The sequence below is a fragment of the Leuciscus leuciscus genome (genome assembly GCF_965113295.1).
Source record: "Leuciscus leuciscus genome assembly, chromosome: 13".
Taxonomy (NCBI): domain Eukaryota; kingdom Metazoa; phylum Chordata; class Actinopteri; order Cypriniformes; family Leuciscidae; genus Leuciscus; species Leuciscus leuciscus.
The window spans coordinates 10817044-10839646 of record NC_138737.1 but is presented as its reverse complement, the minus strand read 5'-3'; the positions used below and the strand labels follow the sequence as shown (position 1 = coordinate 10839646).

At 36.7% G+C, this 22603-nt stretch overlaps 2 protein-coding genes across 2 annotated transcripts in view; one reads left to right on the top strand and one right to left on the bottom strand.

The window, feature by feature from the left end:
* The window catches only part of alkal1 (ALK and LTK ligand 1), a 28096-nt gene extending 27819 nt beyond the window's left edge, over positions 1-277 (bottom strand). Inside the window, exon 1 of the mRNA XM_082188521.1 lies at positions 210-277. The gene's annotated coding sequence lies outside the window, so the exon portion shown is untranslated. The remainder of the gene's footprint in view (positions 1-209) is intronic.
* Positions 278-775: 498 nt separating this feature from the next.
* The window catches only part of obscna (obscurin, cytoskeletal calmodulin and titin-interacting RhoGEF a), a 46566-nt gene continuing 24738 nt past the window's right edge, over positions 776-22603 (top strand). The window contains exons 1-33 of the mRNA XM_082188472.1: positions 776-977; positions 2110-2376; positions 3281-3442; positions 4140-4244; positions 4332-4598; positions 4785-5054; positions 5922-6188; positions 6383-6646; positions 7541-7807; positions 7892-8161; positions 8239-8505; positions 8672-8938; positions 9117-9389; positions 9755-10018; positions 10118-10384; positions 10464-10730; positions 10821-11087; positions 11856-12122; positions 12201-12467; positions 14112-14378; positions 15330-15596; positions 15729-15995; positions 16083-16349; positions 16458-16724; positions 16979-17245; positions 17332-17598; positions 18309-18578; positions 18698-18976; positions 19120-19377; positions 20221-20487; positions 20678-20944; positions 21770-22036; positions 22265-22531. Coding sequence (XP_082044598.1) covers positions 938-977; positions 2110-2376; positions 3281-3442; positions 4140-4244; positions 4332-4598; positions 4785-5054; positions 5922-6188; positions 6383-6646; positions 7541-7807; positions 7892-8161; positions 8239-8505; positions 8672-8938; positions 9117-9389; positions 9755-10018; positions 10118-10384; positions 10464-10730; positions 10821-11087; positions 11856-12122; positions 12201-12467; positions 14112-14378; positions 15330-15596; positions 15729-15995; positions 16083-16349; positions 16458-16724; positions 16979-17245; positions 17332-17598; positions 18309-18578; positions 18698-18976; positions 19120-19377; positions 20221-20487; positions 20678-20944; positions 21770-22036; positions 22265-22531 — 8329 coding nt within the window. The 5' untranslated portion in view covers positions 776-937. The remainder of the gene's footprint in view (positions 978-2109; positions 2377-3280; positions 3443-4139; positions 4245-4331; positions 4599-4784; positions 5055-5921; positions 6189-6382; positions 6647-7540; positions 7808-7891; positions 8162-8238; positions 8506-8671; positions 8939-9116; positions 9390-9754; positions 10019-10117; positions 10385-10463; positions 10731-10820; positions 11088-11855; positions 12123-12200; positions 12468-14111; positions 14379-15329; positions 15597-15728; positions 15996-16082; positions 16350-16457; positions 16725-16978; positions 17246-17331; positions 17599-18308; positions 18579-18697; positions 18977-19119; positions 19378-20220; positions 20488-20677; positions 20945-21769; positions 22037-22264; positions 22532-22603) is intronic.

Here is a 22603-nt window from a genome sequence, read left to right as displayed (position 1 = left end):
GCCAGTCAGAGTATCAAATCAAATAAATTCTGTTTGATGCTGCTATTAACATAAAAAGGTCACTATGAACATCATGCATCAAGATAACTCAGGACAAATATGTGGGGTATATGTCCGCTGACAGATGTTCAAATTTGATAATGTGATGTGCTTAATAGACAAATTTAAAATTAAAAATAATTCTTGAATTGTCAATTGAGAACATGTACCTGTATGTTGAGACTTCTTTAGTTGTCAGAATGAATCCTGTTCTTTTAACATGACAGCTTGAATGCCCCTTACCAGGACTGGACAGTCTTTCAGGGCATTCAGATCTAACAAGTGATTTCACAGCTGAATAACAGGAACTTTTAATCTCCCGTGACCTTTCCAACTCATTTGTATTGGCATCTCTCAGAGAAATATGATTCATGAACTCACAAACCTGCTACTGTGAATAACTTCTGGTCAGCACAACGTTAATCAATAAAAGGAAACATTCATTCACTGGGAATCAACTTTGAATCAAGCCTGAGAATTTGTTAAGGTATATATAGTCAATTAAGAGATATAATAAATAGGCTAATGATCCAAACCATCCTTTGTGAAAGGTAGATGGTTGGTTATCTGTGGATGAAAACAATGCAAACAGGCAGGACTTGCTCCATGTAGCCAAGATGTTTCTATCTTTGTCTATAATGACGCACAGCTATTTTGGAGATATGTCAGCTGTTTGGTATTAGCCTTTGGGAAAGCTGAAAAAAAAAAGAAAAACACTTTCAGCTGCTTGTCTGCCAAGGGAAACAGTGGATAGCACACTGACCTGGGTATCTTTGGTCAAAGTTTGGAGGATAATCTTGAAGGAATTTACGTGAACTTCAGAAAAGCCTAGGCGGACTTTGATGTTTTCTGGTATTTTTGTTATTAGTTTCAAATATTATGGTTTGAAGGGTCTTTTATGGACTTTAATGTGAGGGAAATGTCAAATTCAGCTAATGGTGAGTGGAATGGAAGATCCGTTTGTTCTTCCCTATAATGTCTGGTCTGTATGAATGTTTTTCTCATGACTGATTTCAAAATGTTGTTTAAATACCTAGTTTTCTGGTGCATGATCAACAACAGCAAACGATTTGATAAAGTCTTAACAAAGTAATGTAATTACTCCAGTTTTATAAGATCCCAATTTTTTTTATTTGATCTGATTAATGCAAGCAAGCTAAGAAATTCATTATTTATTCCATGTTTTTAATCTCAAGGATGCAAGGATGGTGTCATGTTTCAAAGCATTATATACACTTGAGGCCAACTATTAATTGAGCAATTGAGACATACTGCAACAACTGGGAGAGGCGCTTGTTTGTAATGTGAGAAAGAAGTGTGCAGAGTTAGTCTGACTTTATTTGATTTAGACAAACTTCAGTTGTATCTGCACTGCACATATGGACATAACCTCTCCATATAAGCTAGAATGGCAGAGACATCAGTGCATTGCCAAGTTATTAACTAATTAGGCCTACACAGAGTGTAAGAAAAAATCATTTCTGTCTGTTTCATATTTCTTAGCCAACCACAGGTTGTATTCACTATTAAGATCGGTTTCTGTCACAGGAGTGTTTATCAAATTAGACATGCATTGTTAATTAGGTAAAAAAAAAAAAAAAAAAAATTATGCACATGCGGAAATAACAACAACAATAAGCATATTTCTTTTTCAGTCCTCATGAATAACAAAAAACACTTTTTTTTTGTAGAGTTCAACTGGAGTAAAAAACTTGAAGTTGCTTGCCGTACCTAAAGGCTTGTGAGAGTAGGCTAATACTGAAGTTCCTATGGCATGTAAGAATAATTTCTTAATCAAGCATTCTAAATATTTGTATATCATCATGATATATTTTATACTAGCAGTGCGAAGAAGACCCTAAGTGACATTTGCGGGACTCTGACTGAGACATTCACCTGAGTTTTGGCGCGAACACGATCAAAGGAAAGCTAGAAAACATGAGAAGGCGAGTTGTCGTGCTCGTGCAAAAGCTAGGTTTCCCCCGCAAATGTCACTTTGGGGGATCCGTAGTACAGCAGTATTTGTTACAAAAAAAGAAACACTGAAAACTCCTCTATTTTTGTCTAAAGTGAATAGAATTCAATTGGTGAAAGGGCTAGAGGATGTGATGCTGTGTGAGAAAGAAGTCTGTACATTTGAAGTGGTCCTCAGTCATGCGTACGTCCAGGGTGAATGGACCAGGAATGGACTCCCACTTAAATCCAGGCCTGTGTGTCGAATTTCCACACAAGGGAAAAGACACACACTCACCCTGACGCGTGTCACGGTTTCTGACATGGGCGTCATCAGCTTCAAGGCTGAAGGGATCGAAAGCTCTGCTATGCTGACAGTCACAGGTACCACCAATGTGCAACCTGTCTTTAACCCTGTAAAGCCTGACATAAAAAACTAATGGTCAGAATTTTTTTTATTTTTTTTTAAATGTAACAGTTTATTGAACCTTTAGAATATATAAGTTTACACACCCCTTGCAGAATCTTCAAAATGTTAATTTTAACAAAATAAGAGGGATAATACAATATGCATGTTATTTTTGATTTAGTACTGTACTGAATAAGATAGTTTACATAAAAGATGTTTACATATATTCCACAAGACAAAAAAAAAAGCTGAATTTATAAAAATTACCCTGTTCAAAAATGTATATACCATTGATTCTTAATACTGTGTGTAATGTGGACTATATGTACAGTATCAAATTTGATGTACAGTATTTGATACTAATATTATAACTTGATTAAAAAAAAAAAAGTGATGTAGGGATAATCAAGTTAAACCTAAGTTGCTTCAGTCCAACAAGTGTTCATCTTGAAATATTACAAACAATTTAAAAGTTATTTTTAAATTTACTTAAAAAAAATGTAAAGATTTATATAAAAAAGAAGTAAAGATTTCAGAGGAAAAAAAGACATTTACCACAACCTGAAGGGGGACTTTTTAGAATTTTTAGAAAAAAGATGACAGAAGATTGTGTAAAACAGTTTTTTTTTTTAGCAAAGATTTGATCATGTTTATTTAAAGGCCTTAGAAATTTGCATATGAAATATGATACAGTAGGCTTTTGAGGGTTAATGCCATATAAAGTAATTTATCTGTGTTATAGTGGTAGGGAAGCCTCAGATCTCAAATATTTTGGATAATGTACATTTACAGTAGAGAAGTGGTTTTTGACATTTTAAATGTTGCCAAACAAGCTGCCTGTGATAGTAGTTTGCTACTCTCCTGTTTCCTTTTTCTCAGCCAGGGATATAAAGATTGTGAAGGATCTTCAGAATGCCAGTGTGACCGAGAGGGAGAGTGTGACATTTATCTGTGAGGTCAACTGGGAAGATGTGGATGGGATGTGGTACAAGGACGACAGCCGGTTGAGAGCAAGGGACAATATTAAAATAAGATGTGAGGGTATGTGTGAAAAGTTTAGTGACACTATGACTTCTGGTGGATGTCATTATGTTCATAACTGGGTCATTCTCAAAATATGCTAACAAACATTTCACCTGACTTTTTAGGCACGAAAAAGTGATTTCAAACTTCATATGAAAAAGCATAATCCTATAATTTAACCCAACATGTATTCAATTACATAGTTTTATGCTATATAGGTTTGCATGTTAAAAAAATAGATATTTGAGTTTGTCAAGTGCATAAAAAGTCCTTATCTCCTTTGTCTAGCATATTTATTTGTTGATTTAAAAAACAAAACAAATTAAGCATTAATGCACTATAACAAGTTTGCAAAAACGCAAAACAAAATAAGTATTTGATATAAAAAACAATTTGTCCCTTGATTTCTTTCCATTGATGTTTTTAATGTTAAAAACTTGTATTCTTTATTGTTTTTAAAATTCAAAAAGCTGTGTATGTAGCTGTGCACAATGTTGAAAAATGTATTTACCTTTACATTTTCCATTTAGTTAATTTAAATTAGATACTAGTGTTAAATAATTAGAAAAAAAAAGAAAAGAAAAAGAAAAAAAATGTCAGAATATGAAATTTTTTTGAGAATGACCGAAAAGGTCTTTAATTGAAAATGATAATATTTTTTTTTAGAATATAATTTTCAGCAGCTCTTTCAAATTTGATCAAATCTTACAAACAGGTAAAATACACTCCCTGACCTATAAATCAGTCAGACCAGAAGATGCTGGTGAAATCAGATTCACTGCCGAGAGGGTCTCTTCAACAGCAACACTACGAGTTAAAGGTAAAAATGAGAGCATCGCATTTGATTTTGCATTGCATTGAAAATTTCTTCAATTGTGTTTGAATTTACCAAGGATGATCATTGCAGAGCTTCCAGTTCAGTTTTTGAAGCCCCTGAGGGTGAAGATTGCCATGTACAAACACCGTGCCTTGCTGGAGTGTCAGGTCTCCCGTGACAATGCTGTGGTTAAATGGTACAGAAGAAACCATGAAATTGTGCCAAATGGCAAGTACCAAACTATCAGTGAAGGTGTGTACAGACAGCTCATCATAGATGATGTGGGCTCCTCAGATGAAGACACCTTTATCTGTGATGCTGTTGATGAGAGGACATCCTGCCAACTGTTTGTAGAGGGTGAGAAGTAATTTTTTCCCTTAAATTTAATCATAATTTAAATACAGTTTACTTATGCAGTTTCAATATTATTATTGATATAACAGATTCATTCTTAGTCTACTTTTATTAATTTAGTCAGTTAGTCTATCCTTTTAAAATGTTAGCTAAGACTTTTATGCACTGGATATTTGATCTATCTTACAGAGCAGGTCATCAGCATTTTGAAAGGACTCAGTTCTGTGGAGGTCATGGAGCCTAAAGAGGCTCGTTTTAAAGTGGAAACCAGTATTAAATTAGAGAGGGCACCAAAATGGACCCTGAATGGGCAGATGCTATGTCCCTGTCCAGAAATCAGGATTGAGAGGCAAGGAACCTCGAACAGACTTATTTTCACCCAAACTGACAGCAGCATGTGTGGCATTGTGCAGTTCACCTCGGGGAAGAGCAAGTCAGAAGCTCAACTCACAGTTACAGGTAATTATCTGGTCAGTCTCAAATATTCAGAGTAGGGATACACAATAAATTGGTGCCATATTAGTTATCGGACAAGTTTTTTCTTTATTATTGGTACCAGAGTATTGGTTATTTAATTGTGCAAGCTCATGTCAACTATTTTTGTGTTTAGGCCGCGTTTGCACTGGCTCCAAAAATGAATTTTTTTACAAAGATTTGACACACATCGGCATTTGTTGCACGCGTGTAAACACAAAAATCACGCCTGTATGCACGTTGTAATATGTTGTTAATGGACGTCTTTGATGCTCTTCACCAAGCGCTTACACATACACACAGGAGCGTTTGAAAGCAGGCGTCTCTATCAGCGGATATATTAGAGATCCGCTGACAGACGCATGTGTAATATCTGTGTAAGCTCTCAGTGAAGAGCGTCTATTTACAACATGTTATTGAAGCGTTGATCATTGTAGCCAATCACAGACATGCATGTTGAGCTCGTGAACACAATAGCCAATCAGAGACATATATGTTGAGCACGTGAACACTGGCCAATCAGAGGTGTTTAAGAATCCGTTCAACAGCGCTCAAAATGCTAGAGGGAAATGCTGGTATAGTCACATTTTAAACATTTTAGTACCGACCTGGTAGTCGGAAGTCAGTACTTTTGACAACATTATTTTGAATTAATTTAAACTAGTCATATATTTTAATATTAGCCATTTATCGTTAATTGGCCATACCAAAAAAAAATTCAAATCTGCTTATCTTATCAGGAATTTAATATCAGTGCATCCCTAAATCAGAGCATAGAGCCATGCATTTGTATTATATGGCTTGTGAATAATGTGCCTTATGAATTCTTGCTTTCCTACACATTCCTAATAGAGCGGCCTTTGATCGTCAAACAGCCCATTTCAGATGTAGAGGTGAAGGAGAACGGGTCAGTTACTCTCAGCTGTGAGTTCTGTCCATCCCCCAGAGTGGTGCGTTGGTTCAAGGGTAGGACCCCCCTGTTTGCCTCCAATAAGTGCACAATGAAGCGAGAAAAGAACCGGGTTGAGATGACCATCCTGGGTGTTAAAGCAGCAGATTCAGGAGAGTATCGCTGTATCGCTGGTGGCTCGGAGACAAGAGGAAGAATCAGTGTGGAAGGTACCTGCTTTTAGCTACAGTATAAGGGTGTTTAACGCACCTGCAAATTTTAAACACATCATCAAAATAAGACACAATCTGCATTGTCTTCCCTGGTATAGTCTTCCATTTGCACGAGTAGCTTTTCATGAAGCATTTTAGAGCACAGATGAGACACATTCAGTACATTAGAAATAATTTTTATTTTCTTGCAGTTAAAAGGTTGAAGATCATAAGACACCTGGAGCAAGTAGAGACTGAGGAAGATGGATCTGCTGTATTCAGTTGTGAACTAAGTCAAGAGTCACCCAGTGTCCAGTGGCTTCTCAATGACAGAGTTCTGTACACCAACCACATAAACAAAATCCAGAATTCTGGAAAAGTGTACAGTCTGTTTCTAAAGCGACTCGCTCCTCAAGAGAGCCGTGTAACATTCAAAACCTTTGATATCAGCGAGTCTGCGTTCCTCAGAGTCAGAGGTAAGGTTTTCAGTTACCATGGGACTAAGAAAACAGGATTTTTGAATTATCTGCTGTCCAAATTCTCTACATTCAAAGCAGAGACACATGTACAAGAAATTACAGCAGATATCGGATATATAATTGTTTATGCCCAGCACAGCACATTCGTAAAGGAATAGCAATAAATTATGGAAGAGATTTAACCCTTTAAGAGCACTATTTCTTTCCATTTATAAGTTCATGCATAAAATGAGTTGTACTTTATTCAAAAAATAAACATACTGTTACAACACATTTCAGGTCACACAAACATAATCAACTTTAATAGTTGTAATCAACTAACCTTTCAAATCCAGTGTTATAATACTCTCCAGTGTATTTTTAAACCATAGTTTAGGGACATAGTTATCCAACCAGCATATTATGGAGCCCCTAAAAGAACATGGTGATGGAAAAAATATGAGATGGAAATTTCAATGCATTTGCATTCTCTTGCGTTCCCCAGAGAAACTTTGTGTTTGCTCGCAAAACCTTTGAGTTACATTGCACAACTTTTACATTCCCTTAGAAAATGTGCCTTTACTCGTAAAGAACTAAAAAAAATTGCAAGTGAGCGCAAAGTTACTCAGGGGAATGCAAAACATTTGCGAGATAATTCAATTGCATTGACATAATTTTTCCTTCCATCTCGTGTTTTTTTTTCTATCACTATGTCCCTTTAGGGGTTCCTTAGCATCCCTCCTTTATTATTAAGAGATTTTTTTCAATAGCACATTATAGCATACATTTTTCAGTCTTTCTTACTGTACATTGTAATGTTGTGATGCCTAAATTCACTTTAGCATGCAAAAGTGAGCGTTCATTTTCTTTGGTATAGATTTCTAATATCGGCCATTTATGTGTGTCTCTTAGAGAAGCCAGCAGTGTTCCTCAGGTCACTGGAGGATGTAGCAGGTGAGGAACGTGGTGAAGTCCTTCTGCAGTGTGAGGTTTCCAAGCCATCTGTAACTCCTGTCTGGAGGAAAAATGGTGAAAGTCTGACTGCCAGTGAGAAGTATGAGATTCTCCATGTGGGAAAGTCATTGACTCTTATAATTCGCAAGCTGAGAAAAGACGATGGAGGGGAGTACAGCTGTGATATTGGCTGCAGCCAAACTAAAGCGAAAGTCATAGTTCGTGGTAGGTTCCATAATCTCAAATTTCATCTAATTGAAAAAATTAACAAAAATATACATTTTATTCAAACTGAGGGACTTTTTTCAGACCTGCGCATTACCATTACCAAACGCATACGGACAACAACTGTGCTGGAAGGGGAAAACTGCAGTTTTGAGTGTATCCTGTCCCATGATATTATCGATGAAGCATTGTGGATCTTGAATGGCAAACTGATTGTCAGCAATGGACGGATCATAGTCACTAACAAGGGGCGCAAATACACAATGAGCATTCAGGAAGTTATTATATCTGATGCCGGAGAAGTGGTCTTTACCATCAAAGATCTCAGTTGCAGGACTATGTTGTTCGTCAAAGGTGATTGTTTAAATTTGCAAATAATACAAGTTTCCAAGTTCAGCATTGCTTACACTCTGTCTCTTCTGTTTTCTCAGAGAAGCCTGTGAGAGTATTTAGGGAAATGCTAAATGTTAAAGCGACACCCGGTGAAGATCCAGAGCTCAGCTGTGAGATCACCAAACCTGATGCAACAGTTAAATGGCTGAAAAATGGGCGACTAATTAGAGTCAGCCCAAAATACGAAATTACCCAAAAGGATTATTTGGTGAAGCTCATCATCCATAATGCAGCCATAATGGACTCAGGAGAGTACTGCTGTGAGGCTGATGGGATTGCTACAAGGGCAAGATTAGATGTCAGAGGTAAATACTTCCTTACTCACTATTATAAATTTGAGTTGGCTCATTTTATACACTTCTTTATTATTTTTTCCCAGTGCAACTGCTCTTTCAGTGATTGACTGATCAAGTTCATTTTTGCTGAATGTCATTTACACTGTTACTCTCTCTTTTGTCGTAATGCATTTAGACTTGCAACAAACATTTGCGAAGGAACTGAAGGATTTGCGCGCAGAGGAAAAGGGCACAGTGATCATGGAGTGTGAAACCAGGGTGCCCGCCACTACTGTGAACTGGCTAAAAGGCTTGATGGTGCTCAGCTCGGAACAAAAGTACATGATGAAGAAAAAGGATGTTGTCCTCACTCTGACCATCTTCAGTCTGGAGAAGAGTGACAGTGCCGTCTACACCTGTGACGTTGGGACAATGCAGAGCAGGGCATTACTTACAGTTCAAGGTAGCCAAACAACATAATTGTTTAAAATTCTTTCAGAATTATATACCTTTAAAAAATGAATCTGAGATGGGTTGCTAAAAACAAAGTGCTGGAAAACTATTTTATAGCCACTTTATGAAAAAGTTTTGTAAAAGTTTTTATGCTTCTATTGCATTTTTCATATGAATCTGGCTCTCAGGTCAAAAAGTGGTCATTGTGGATGAGCTAGAAGATAAAGAGTGTCTAGAAGGAGATACCATTGTCTTTAAGTGTCGGATCTGCCCAAGTGACTACACTGACATTAAATGGTACCTGGATGAGACCTTGCTCTACACTAATGATCTTAATGAGATCAAGATGATGCCTGGTGGCTACCACACTCTTACCTTCAAACAACTTGCACGTAAAGACACCGGCACCATCTCCTTCGAGGCTGGGGACAAAAGATCATATGCGTCACTATTAGTCAGGGGTAACTATTATAAATCATGACACTTGACAAGATGCATGTGGCATATACTGTAAGCTTGAAATAGCGTTAATAATGCTCATAAGAAGGCATTTTGGGACTACTAGTCAATATGTCTTTTACTGCTTTATTATTATAAATAGATCATGATACATATAATTCATTATACATAATGTTATATATAATATATACTTTGAGGTTTAGAACAAAAAAGGAGTTTTAAAGAGGCTTATGTGTAAACTTATTTGTCTTTATGTTGTCTATCATAAAATTAAAAATGTGAAACATAAGAAAATACAGTGCAGATCAGAATAATGTACAACATAAATCTGAAATATGTCTTTGTAATAAACCTCTTTGAATAATAGAGAGACGCCCCACGATAACTAAAGCATTGGAGGACACAGAAGCAATTGAAGGAGGAAGTTTGGTGCTGTTATGCAAGACCTCAAAGCCATGTCATATTGTTTGGTACAAAGATGGCTGTTTAATCTGGAATTCCTCGAAGTACTTAGTTAGTCGATCTGGAAATGAGGCCAGGCTGGCCATCCGTGATGTGAAAGACAGTGACACAGGGGTGTACGAGTGCGATGCAGGATCGGTTAGCAGTAAAGCCACTCTGACTGTTAAAGGTATTTCAGATGTCTCATTTCCACATTCTACCATATGGGAGGTTTTAGTTTTACTACTTTTTCTAAAATTACATGATCTTTATGTTTGTTTCACATTAGTTATCCCTGCTGAGTTTACAAAAGCGCTTCAGAACCAGGAGGCCAAAGAGGGAGAGAGTGTGACGCTGACGTGCGAATACTCTATACCCGGCGTCCAGTTTGTATGGCGCAAAGGACCTGAGACACTAAAATATAGTGAGAAGTACCACATGAGGCAGAGGAAATCTTGCATTTCTCTTACAATACACAATCTGATGCCGGAAGACTCTGGAAATTACACATGCATTTGCAGAGACCAAAAAACTATGGCTACTGTTACAGTCAATGGTACTGATTACTATGAAAATGAATTCATAACATTTGTCTTTGATTTGTAGCTTCACTTGTACCATTCCCTCTTTTCCAGCGGTTCTTATATCATTTGTTAAAGAGCTCAAGAACCAAGAGACAGAGGAGGGTAAAAATGTGACATTACGCTGTGAGCTTTCTAAAGCTGGAATCCCTGTGGAATGGTTGAAAGGTGAACAAACTCTCTGTCCTGGCGAGAAGTATCAGATGAGACACATAGTCACCATACTGGAGCTGGTAATCAGAAATCCAGTGCCTGAGGACAGTGGAACGTACATCTGTGTGTGTGAAGATCAAAGGACCAAAGCTATTATCAAAATTCGAAGTAAGACAAGATGTTGAATATAAAGACTTTGCTTCTCCAATGTTCTGAATGCTGAAAATGGAGCTTATGTATTCTTTTATATTTCCTTAGCTCAACCCATCACGTTCAAACAGAAGTTAAGAAATCAAATAGCTGAGGAGGGAAACAGCATAATCTTACATTGTGAGATATCCAAACTAGACACCCCTGTTGAGTGGAGAAAGGGGAACAACCTGCTCAAGTCCGGAGAGAAGTACAAGATCAGGCAGAGAGGCTGCATGCTAGAGCTGAAGATTTTCAATTTGACACAAGAGGATAGTGGAGTCTATAGCTGTACAAGTGAAACTGCCCAGACATCAGCCAACATTACTGTTAGTGGTAAGCTAGTTCAATTCACTAGTCAATCAATCATCCAAAATAAGGATTTTTTTTTTAATGCTTGCCCAGTCAGGGCAGTAGGTTTGTTTCTTGACCTGCCAATTTTTCACTGCCACTAAAACAAAATAGTGATCATTTAACAATGCTTTTTTTATATTTGCTAAAAATATATGTAGAAATATATATTTATATTTATTAAGTATACTTTACAAAAATGTTCACTAATTAATTTCTTTACTGCTTTGATTTCTTTTTAATTGTTTATTAATATTATACATTATATAGAACATATATAAAAAGTTTGTGTTAGCTATTAAGAAGCTGTTTGTAAGAGTGATTTTATACACAGTATATACAGGTGTGTTAATGTATGTATATGTGTGTGTACATGTATGTGCAGTGTGTGTGTGTGTATAAATATTTATATTATGTACAATTTTGAAACAAGCTAGAAATTATACAGGTATAATCATGTCATGTCATCAAACTTTGTCAAAAATCTATTTTATCCAGTTAGATAATATAACAATAATAATTAAATAATAACTAATAATTTGCTAGGAATAAAAATGGCTGTCAAATCAATTAATATTTATTTATTCATTTATTTATTTATTTATTTATTTATAGTATCAACTCAGCATTGGTTTGGACAAGTGACTGCAGTCAGCTGGTCCGAAACTGTCTCGCACTTAATGTTGACTGCTAATATAAGGATGAATAAATAGTAAATAAGGATGTACTTATTTGTGTCTTTTTGTTCTGTAGGTCAACCTGTCACTTTCAAAGAGAAGCTGAAAAACCTGGTGGCCGAGGAAGGGAAGATGATAAAATTGCATTGTGAGCTTTCCAAGACCGGTGTCCCAGTAGAATGGTGGAATGGAGACGAGCTGCTCCAGCCTGGAGAGAAGTATAAGATGAAACAACGAGACACATCAGTTGAGCTGATCATCTGTGAGGCCGTGCCTGAAGACAGTGGAGTCTACAGATGTGTCTGTGGAGACCAAAAGACCAAAGCTACAATCAAAATTGTTGGTAAGGTTTTGTTTCATTGAGTTTTTGTTATTAATACAAAATTGATGTTATTATAAAACACATATGTTGGTTGCCCAGGTGCTCCTGCTACTTTTAAACAAAAACTTACGAACCAAGAAGCTCTTGAAGGGGAATCTATAACCTTACACTGTGAGCTCTCCAAAGTTGGAGTACCTGTGCAATGGAGGAGAGGAGATAAACCGCTCCTTCCAGGGCCACGGTACCAGACGAGGCTGGATGGAAGGACAGCTGAGTTGGAAATAACTAATATTTTCTCTGAAGATGCTGGAATATACAGCTGTGTGACTGGAGGCCAAAAGACCACAGCTGAAGTGAAAGTCAAAGGTAAGGTCTAAAGAATGTTAAAAATATATACACTACGATTTTTTTGAAGTAATCGTTTTAATAGCAAAGATGCATTAAATTGATCAAAAGTGGCAGTAAAGACATTTATAGTATTATATAAGATTTCTGTTCTTTTGAACTTTCTATTCATCAGAGAATCCTGCATTTTTTTTATAACGATTAACTCAAAAATATTAAGCAGCACAACTGTTTTCAACATTGATATTAATAAGAAATGTTTCTTGAGCACAAAATCAGCATGTAAGAATGGTTTTTGAAGGATCATGTGACACAGAAGACTGGAGTAATAGCTGAAAATTCAGCTTTGAAATCATAGGAATACATTTTAAAACATTTAAATATAGAAAACAGCTGTTTTAAATAGCAATAATATTTCACAATATTACAAAATTTACTGTATTTTTGATCGAATAAATGCAGGCTTTATGAGCATAAGAGTCATTTTAGGGTGTTTTCACACTTGCTAGTTTTGGTTTGATTAAAACTAACTCTAGTGCGATTGCTCTGTTAATGCAGTTCATTTGAATATGTGTAAACACTTCCAAATGAACTCTGGTGCGGTTCGACTGAAATATGAACTCAACAAGGACCAACAACATATAAATTTAACAAAAACTGGATGTGATTTCACAATCATTAATGCTCAAGCATATCTGGTTCCATATAGTTTGATAGAGGTGTCAGAACAGTGTCTGCAGCAGATCTGTGTGTGTGTGTGACAGAGGAATTCCTGCTGCTGTTTTGACTCCTCAACACGTTTTATAAGCTCTTCAAGAGTTCTCAGCTGCTAAAAATAGCATCATATGTATGTACGAACATACAACAAGTGCGTTTAGCCCAGCACACAGCATTATTTTGGATGTTCAATAAGTTCCATCTCAAGACATATGTTATAAAACAGGGCTAAAAACATTTTTTTTTAATAAATAAAAACAGTAGTGGTGCACCGATCATGATTTTTCATGCTGATTCCAATACTGGTTGCCATTTTCTTTTCTTTTTTTTTCTTTGTTTAAGCAAATTAGTTTTTTGTTTATTTGCTATATAACAATTTAAACTGGTCTTAAACAAAAAATATCTGTAGCCATTTGAAATTAGATGCACCACTGCATTTTAATTACGATGATAAAGATGGTACACACATGTAGCACGAGCAGTCGTTTTTTATTTAAATTAGATTTAATTATAGGATTTAAAGTAAACTGTTCACAAATAAGCGCTAATAAATACTACTTTATATGGAGATATGAGGGAAAGAAAATGCCATCAAAGTTTTTCTGAAGACAATCAGTTCCCTTAAGAGATACATTCATAAAACCCCAACCCCTAATTCAATATTTATATATTTCTTCTTATATTTTGCGCATATATTTTGTGCCTGGTACAGATTTTTTTGTATCTTTAAGTTCAATGTTAAAAATGACAGTTTGAACACTAAGCAAACCAGAACTAAATTAATTATTTTCTTTTTTGGTCCAGACCAAAACAACCAAGACAACTGACCTAAAAGTGTGAACACACCATAAATCTTACAGACTTTTGAACGATAGCGTATATATCCTGATTTCTGCTTGTGAGGTAATGGTTTATATTAAAAGACCAAAAATGTCAATATTTTCTCAGCTCTTCCGATTACATTCAATCGAGAGCTTCAGGACCAGGTGTCTATAGAGGGTGAAAGTGCAGTATTTACCTGTGAGCTTTCAAAGCCTGGTGCTCCAGTCGAATGGAGGAAAGGTAGAGTAATTCTGAAACCTGGAGCCAAATATCACACGAAACTGGAGGGACGATTAACCAAACTGGTGATAAATAATCTTGTTGAGGATGATGCAGGAAATTACATCTGCAAAACCAAAGACTCACAATCAACAGCCAAATTGATGGTGCAAGGTAATATCCAAATTACTGCTGAATTTTTTATATTATGGATTTAATATGCATTTCATTTTCATGACCATGTGATTTTTTTGATTCTGAGTGATCAAGTTCTTACATTTCATTTAAAATGGCCATTTCCTCCACAGCTATTATTGACCCTAGTCAGGTTATGCGATATTGAATTTAACAAGGATGAAATCAAGGTTGTGAGGGATAGACTTACAGTCTTTACTTTGGCAGGCACTATATAAAGGCACTAGATCACATAATGTTCAAAACTGTTACTCACATCTTTCAAAACTGTTAGTCAATGGGAGTTCTTGTCTTCTGAATTTTTTTTCTGAAAGACTTTTGGTCAACTGAACAATCAGCATGTTGAACGCACTTCTAAGTTCTAACCCTCACAGCCTTATTTTCATTCCTGTCTAAAATTAAATTTGGTGCTACCCTGATTAAGGTCTATAGCATGCTGTCATGGCGTTACACAAGCCCACTGCACAGGTTTAATTAATCTCTCAACAGTGATATAAATCACTGTTGGATTTTCATTACATGATGTTTAAATTCATACCCTCTAATTACACTCCATATTTGGCATCAGAAGAGTATTGATATGACAAATCCCTTCATATAATATTGGTTGATAAAAACTGTAACATAGAAATGTAGCTTTTGTCGGGATCTTGCCCAAGTCAATACAGCATTGGCTGGTTATGAAGAGCTATAGTGTGTTGGTGTACATAATGCATAAATAAAATATACCCCAATTCATTTAGATGATAGATGAACCCCAATTTATTTAGGACTTTGCCTGATGTAGTTATTAAAGTTGATTGAGCACAAAAAGTGTCTACTGGTAAGTTTTTGGTAACACTTGGGAAGACACAACATTCACACTTTGAAGAGCCTATAACTTTCAATACATGAAAACAGGCTTTTTTTTCAATTCTTGGCTTTCTGAAGGACTCCCTGCTACCTTTAAAGCAACTCTGAAGAACCAGGAAGCTCAGGAGGGGAACAGTGTCACTTTGCACTGTGAACTTTCTAAGGCAGGAGTTCGAGTAGAGTGGTGGAAAGGAGAAGAAATGCTCAAGACTGGTGAAAAATATCAATTGAGACACAAAGAAGCAAAAGCTGAACTGCTAATAAGGAAGGCACAACCAGAAGACAGTGGAGTTTATCAATGTGTATGTGAAGATCAAAAGACAGAAGCCACCATCAAAGTTAATGGTATGAATGTGTTCCAGGAAGTTTTCAAATTCAAGTTCCTGTAATTGAGCATTAGCCAATTTTTGCTAGAAATATTCTATGAAAAGATTTTATCAAAAACATGATCAGATATGGAACATCTGCTTTGTATAGCTCTCCCCATCACTTTCAAACAAGAACTTATGAATCAAGAGGGTGAAGAAGGGAACAACGTCACCTTGCGCTGTGAACTCTCAAAAGCCAGTGCTGATGTGGAGTGGTTGAAGGGTGAAGAAGTACTTAAGCCTGGAGAAAAGTACCTGATGAGACAGATTGCAACTAAAATGGAGCTTGTTATCAGGAAAGCCATACCTGAAGACAGTGGAGACTACTTTTGTGTGTGCCCTGATCAGACATCCAAAGCAACGGTTAAAATCAATGGTACAAAACTCAATCAAACGATTTTATAATTGCCAATTTTGTCAAATATTCTCCTTAGGTGACACAAATATATTTATGATTTCTTAGCTTTCCCAATCACGTTCAAACAAAACTTGAGGAATCAAGAAGTGGTGGAGGGCAATACTGTTGCTTTGCGTTGCGAGCTTTCCAAACCGGGCGCCGCTGTGAAATGGTGGAGGGGTGAAGAGATGCTGCGAGTTGGAGAAAAGTACCAGATGAGGACTGAGGGAAGGATTGCTGAACTACTTATCAAGAATGTCAACTCTGAAGATGTCAGCTCCTACAGCTGCACTACGGGAAAGGAAAAGACAACAGCAGAAGTTAAAGTCAAGGGTACGCTCTACTACTGCAAGATCAGATATTGTTATTCTTTAGTAATAGCTTTCCTCTTTCAAATCATTCTCAAACTTAACTTGAACACATTTTTCATGGTTTTCATAGCTCTACCCGTCACTTTTAAACAAGAACTCCAAAACGAAGTTACTAAAGAAGGTGGTAAAGCTGTGTTAAGCTGTGAGCTCTCTAAACCCGGCACTCAAGTAGACTGGAGAAAAGGAAGAATTATTCTTAAACCCAATGACAAGTATGAAATGAAGCAAGAGGGAACATTCACCAAACTGGTCATACATAATGTTGAAGCAAGTGATGCTGGGAGCTATTCATGTAAAACCAAGGATTCTGAGACAACTGCTGAGCTAACTGTTAAGGGTAAGGCATACAGACTTTTGGCTTGCTATTCTTGGGAGCCATTCATGTAAAACCAAGGATTCTGAGACAACTGCTTAGCTAACCCATAAGGGTAAGGCATGCAGAGGCGGCTTGGCACATTTTGGTCTTTTTTGGCTTGCTGTTTTTTTATTATTGCTTCTTGTGCTATGGTCTTCTGCTTCGCTGTGCTTTGATGGCCTGCATGGTTGTGTTGTGAAATAATCGGACATATCTCTTTTGGTTGATGCTTCCAGTTCCACCTATCACTTTTAAAGTCAAGTTGAAAAACCAGGAAGTTGAAGAAGAAAATACACTCGTATTACACTGTGAGCTCTCAAAAGCTGGATGTCCTGTTGAATGGAGAAAGGGGGAAGAGCTCCTCAGATCTGGGTATAAGTATCAAATCAGGGAATGTGATGTTACAAGGGAGCTGATCGTCATGAAAGCCTTGCCTGAAGACAGTGGAATCTACAGTTGCATTTGTGGGGAGCAGAATACCAAATCTACAGTCAGAGTGTTCGGTATGGATAAAGGTTTTAAAGAAAATTGAGCTTTTATTGTAGCTTACGCTCACAATGAGCTAACATGCTAATGTGCTACTCTTCAGCCACGCCAGTAACGTTCAAACAAAACCTGAAGAACCAAGAGGCTCCTGAGGGAGGTGTTGTTATTCTGCACTGTGAGTTGTCCAAGGCTGGGGTACCAGTAACATGGTTGAGAGGGGACGAGGAACTCAGCAATGGAACTAAATATAAGATCAAGCAGGAGGGATTGGTTGCTGAATTACGCATTAAAAATGTCCTTCCTGTGGATGTTGGGGAATATAGCTGCATTGTTGGAGACCAGAAGACAACAGCTGAAGTTAATGTTAGGGGTAGGTCCAATGCAGCTTTAATGACCTTCTCATTGAGTTCACACAAGGTAACATTGTGTCTATACCCAATATCTTGACAACATTTTAACAGTGCTGTAAACAATGTACAGTATGATACCCAGGGCTGGAAATTATGGGGGGCATGGGGCATTCAAACCAGTTATATTTATTTTAAGGGAAATTAAGAGGATTTAGTTTCCATTCAGTAGCCTCAAGATAGCTATAGATTTAACAGATTTTTTTCAATATAGTGAAATAGTAATGAAATATAATGAAATAGTATTTCAAATTGAAATAATATTTCACTACAGTATATTACTGTATTTTTGGTAAATGCAGCCTTGAGAGACTTCTTTCCAAAACATTTCTTACTTACCAAACTTTTAAATGGTAATGTATGTGTATTTCCATTTGAATAGAATCTGGTCAAATAAAACTCCCCTAGAATGATGAAAAAAAATCTTCAAATCCCCCCGTTTCTGTAATTAGGGTCCCCCAACTGAATCTCTGCCATTTCCACGACTGTTGATGCCCTCATGATCCTTTCATGAACCCTGTATGATACCCCTTCATGAATCACAGCATCATACACACATAGTGTCATTTCATATCATAAACTCTACCAGTTAACATACACAATTTCTCATTTGCAAAATACTCCAAATACTTTTGAGCTGTTGTTGAGATCACACTTCTCACACCTCTCACAGCTGCTGCCTCTGTGTTCTTTGAGAAAGAGCTTGAGAGTCAAGAAGCAATAGAAGGGGAATCTGTCCTGTTTAGTTGTTTACTCTCTAGCGACAATGCCCCAGTGACCTGGAGAAAAGATGCAAATCAGATCACACAGGGTGGGCGATATACCCTCCACCGTAAAGGTGCCACTCAGGAGCTCGAAATCAGGAAACTGAGAATGGAGGACGCTGGCGTGTACACATGCAGCGTCAGAGGCAAGAAGACGTCTACGACCCTCAGAGTGATAGGTACAGTAAATCAAAACAAGCCTACATAAATTCAACAATAAAATTCAGTTTGCTTTCAAACACAATGAATTTCAAGGACTCCTGTTCATTCCTTTATTCGGTTAATGTTACCTTTACAGAGCGTGTGAGGATTGTGAAAGGACTGCGTGACTTGACGGTTACTGCAGGCGAGAGCGCCCGCTTTGTGTGCGAGCTTTCACACGAGAACATCCTTGACGGGGTTTGGTGGCTTGGTTCCAATGTACTGCAGGAGAACGAGATGAACCAGATGAGTATCTGTGGCAAAGAACACCAGTTGGTGCTCACTATGACCACACCTGAAGAGTCAGGTGTTGTGTCCTTTGTGGTGGGAAATGAAAAGACTTCTGCTCATCTGCGTGTAAACAGCAAACCTAAAGGTGAGTGTAAGGATTCAATTTATTTTTTGTAAGACATTTAATTTTAGTGTAAACAGCAGAAATACAGTATTGATATAGAAAAGTATACCAAATGCAATGAGTTGATTTAACTTTACACTCTAAAGTGCATTCTCTCTTTATAGTTTTCATTGAAGAAAACCTGAAAGACATGACCATTTTTGAGGGAGATTCTGCCACCCTGTGCTGTGTGACTTCTGACTCCTGCACACTTATAACCTGGAAACGAAATAATGTAACCCTGCTCCCCGGGGAAAAGTATGAACCTCTGAAACATGGGAAACGAAATATTCTTCTAATTCACAAAGTTAGAAAAGAAGATGCTGGGATTTACATGTGCGATACAGGAGACATGCAGAGTAGTGCTACTCTTACAGTCAAAGGTAGGAACTGCTTGAAACACATTTGCTCTAACTATAAAGACTAGAAAATTATAACTATAAATATATATATTTAATTTGAACTTGATTTATCACCATTTGATAATTTTATACATACTTTAATAATAGTAATAACATTAACAATAATTTATTATCATTATTATTAATAGTAATAGTAATCATATTTGATACATTTAACTGTATTCCAAAAAATAAATGAATTGATAAATTTTAGTATGTGTTGTCATATTTTTAAATTGTGATTTATTTAAATATTTATTTTTTAATTGATACATTTATAGTTCCCTACTTTTATTTTTCAAGTCGCACTCCTAGTCCACCATATTTCAGTTGTTGTCGGTCACAAAAAAGTATTGTTTCATAGAAGGAAATTGTTATGGTAGATTTACCCGTTGTAATGCTTATTCTGTAACCCTTTACATAAGGTCTCATTTGTTAACATTAGTAAACTGTTAGTTAACATGAACTAACAATGAAAAATACTTCTGAAGCATTTAGTTATCTTAATTTTTACATTTACTAGTACATTTTTTTTATTAAAATTGTATATGTTAACATTATTTAATGAACTGTGAACTATCATGAAATGAGTAATTGTAATTTTATTAACTAACATTAATAAAGTAAAATTCTAAATTCTGTAAAAAATATATTGCTCATAGTTAATGTTATTTAATGCATCAACTAATGCATTAACCTTATTGTAAATTATTACTACTTATTCTTATCAGAACTTGACTCTTTACAAATCAGTATACAAAGTGAATTTGTACAATATTTATTGAAAATTACACATGTACTTAAGGGTTCTTTGCTTAATTTCAGAGCGTCCTTTGTTTTTCTGTGGGGAGCTCCAAAACCAAGAAGCAGAAGAGGGTGAGACTACTTTCTTGTGCTGTGAGCTGTCTCAACCTGGAGTTGCAGTTGAGTGGAAGAAGGGAGCAGTTCTGCTTCGACCGGGTAACAAATATGAGATGAAACAGGATGGATGTGAGCTACAGCTTCAGATCAATGACCTCACAAGTCAGGACAGTGGGGCCTACAGGTGTTGTGCCGATGGCATTGAGACAAGGGCCAGTATTACTGTGAAAGGTATGAACCAAAATAATTGCTTGTCTATGTATATTGTATTTGATTTTGAGGATTTGATCTATGCATAAACTGAATGTCAGTAAATTAGTGAAAATATTCAGTGGCACTTTATAAGATCCATTCATTAAATACAAGCATTTGCATAATCAACATTTATTTTACCACTATTTCTTCTCCTCTGATACCACAGAGTGCCCTTTGTTTTTCCGTGAAGAGCTTCAAAACCAAGAATTAGAGGAAGGTGAAACGGCTTTCTTGTGCTGTGAGCTCTCTAAACCCGGAGTATCAATACAGTGGAAGAAGGGGGCAATGCTCCTAAAGAATGGACAGAAGTATGCAATGATGCAAGAGGGCAATGTAGTACAACTTCAGATCCATGACCTCACAAGTCAAGACAGTGGCATCTACAGATGCTATGCTGGCAATCTAGAAACACGGGCTAATATTATTGTCAAAGGTAGGTATGCACAGTATACCATAACAGTTATGGTTTATATTAAAATTTATCAGAATCAGTCGATATTGAATATTTGATTGTTTGAACTGTAATGTTTTATTTTTAATGTGAAAAAAATGATAGAATTTTAATACTGGTCAGTTTTTATTTATTGGTGTTGGAGAATTTTCCCTTGATTCATGTCTAAGTATGATGCAATGAAAATGACAAGCATGAAAAAATAGGTCTGAAAAGGATGAGAGAATGGAAAATACCCAGTATGCATAAAAAATGCAAAGTGTCAAAATACTGTATGAAACAAAGCACCGTTATGTGAGGTTTGACCAATAGAGAAGACATTTCTACAGGCCAACAGGCGTGACAGAGGGGAAGAGATAGATTTGAGGGTGCCCATTGGGCACCTAGCGATAAGAAAAAGTATAAGACATGAACACTGGCCATTGTAACCTTGGATGTCCGGATGGCCAGCCGGCTTCTCACTGATGTCCGGATGGCCAGCCGGCTTCTCACTTTGTTGCTTGTCAATAAAGTTAATTCTTCTGACCTGGAACCTCGACTCTGAGAAACTTCTTTGAGACCTGAACCAAAAAGAACTATGAATTTGCCACAACATTGGCCATAACATGAAAATGATTATTGGTTCGTTGATATTGAACAAAATGTTAATATCGGTGCATCCTTAAAGGTTTGCAACTGTGTTTTTATAATGATAATCTGGGTTTTTAATTAAGGCATGGAAATTCTTTATGCTGCATGTTTAGTAAAAGACGAAACGAAACAGTTTCATGCAAAGTTAGTTAACATACATTTACTCTCCCTTTTCAGAGCAACCTCTTTTCTTCTGTGAGGAACTCCATAACCAGGAGGCAGAGGAGGGTGAGATAGCCTTTCTTTGCTGTGAGCTCTCTAAACCTGGAGTTGAAGTGCAGTGGAAGAAGGGGGCAATACGACTGAGACCAGGAAACAAATATGAGATGAAACAAGATGGCTGCAAAGCACAGCTACAGATCCATGACCTGACACGTCAGGATAGTGGCACTTACAAGTGCTGCTCTGGAAGCCTGGTTACCACGGCATCAGTTGTAGTCAAAGGTGAGAGCCGTGACATTAGAGGGTCATACTATGGTTTTGTGAAGAAGTATCTCGTCTGATTTTCTGTATTTTTTCACTGGATGTCATCAGGTCTTTGATCAAAACCTATGAATGCATTCAAGTGACCGTTCATGGACAAAAAGCACAACAATTAAATATGTATTCAAAAAATAAAAACAAAATGAAATGCATACTGTATTTATATTTTCTTATTTATTTTTTCATCAGAACAACCTTTGTACTTCATCAAGATGCTTGAGTGTCAAGAAGCAGAGGAGGGGGAAACTGCCTTACTTTGCTGCGAGCTTTCAAAACCTGGGGCTGCCGTAAATTGGAAGAAGGGATCTGTGCTGCTAAAGCCTGGAAGAAAGTATGAAATAAAGCAGAATGGGGGTGAACTGCAACTTCAGATCCATGAGCTCACAAGCCAAGACAGTGGTGTCTACACATGCTGTGTTGGTAGTCTAGTGACCTCAGCATCTCTGGAAGTGAAAGGTATAGTACTGTATATTCAGTGTAGACGAGTTGCTAGATTACACATTAATTAACATTAACATTCTTATTTTC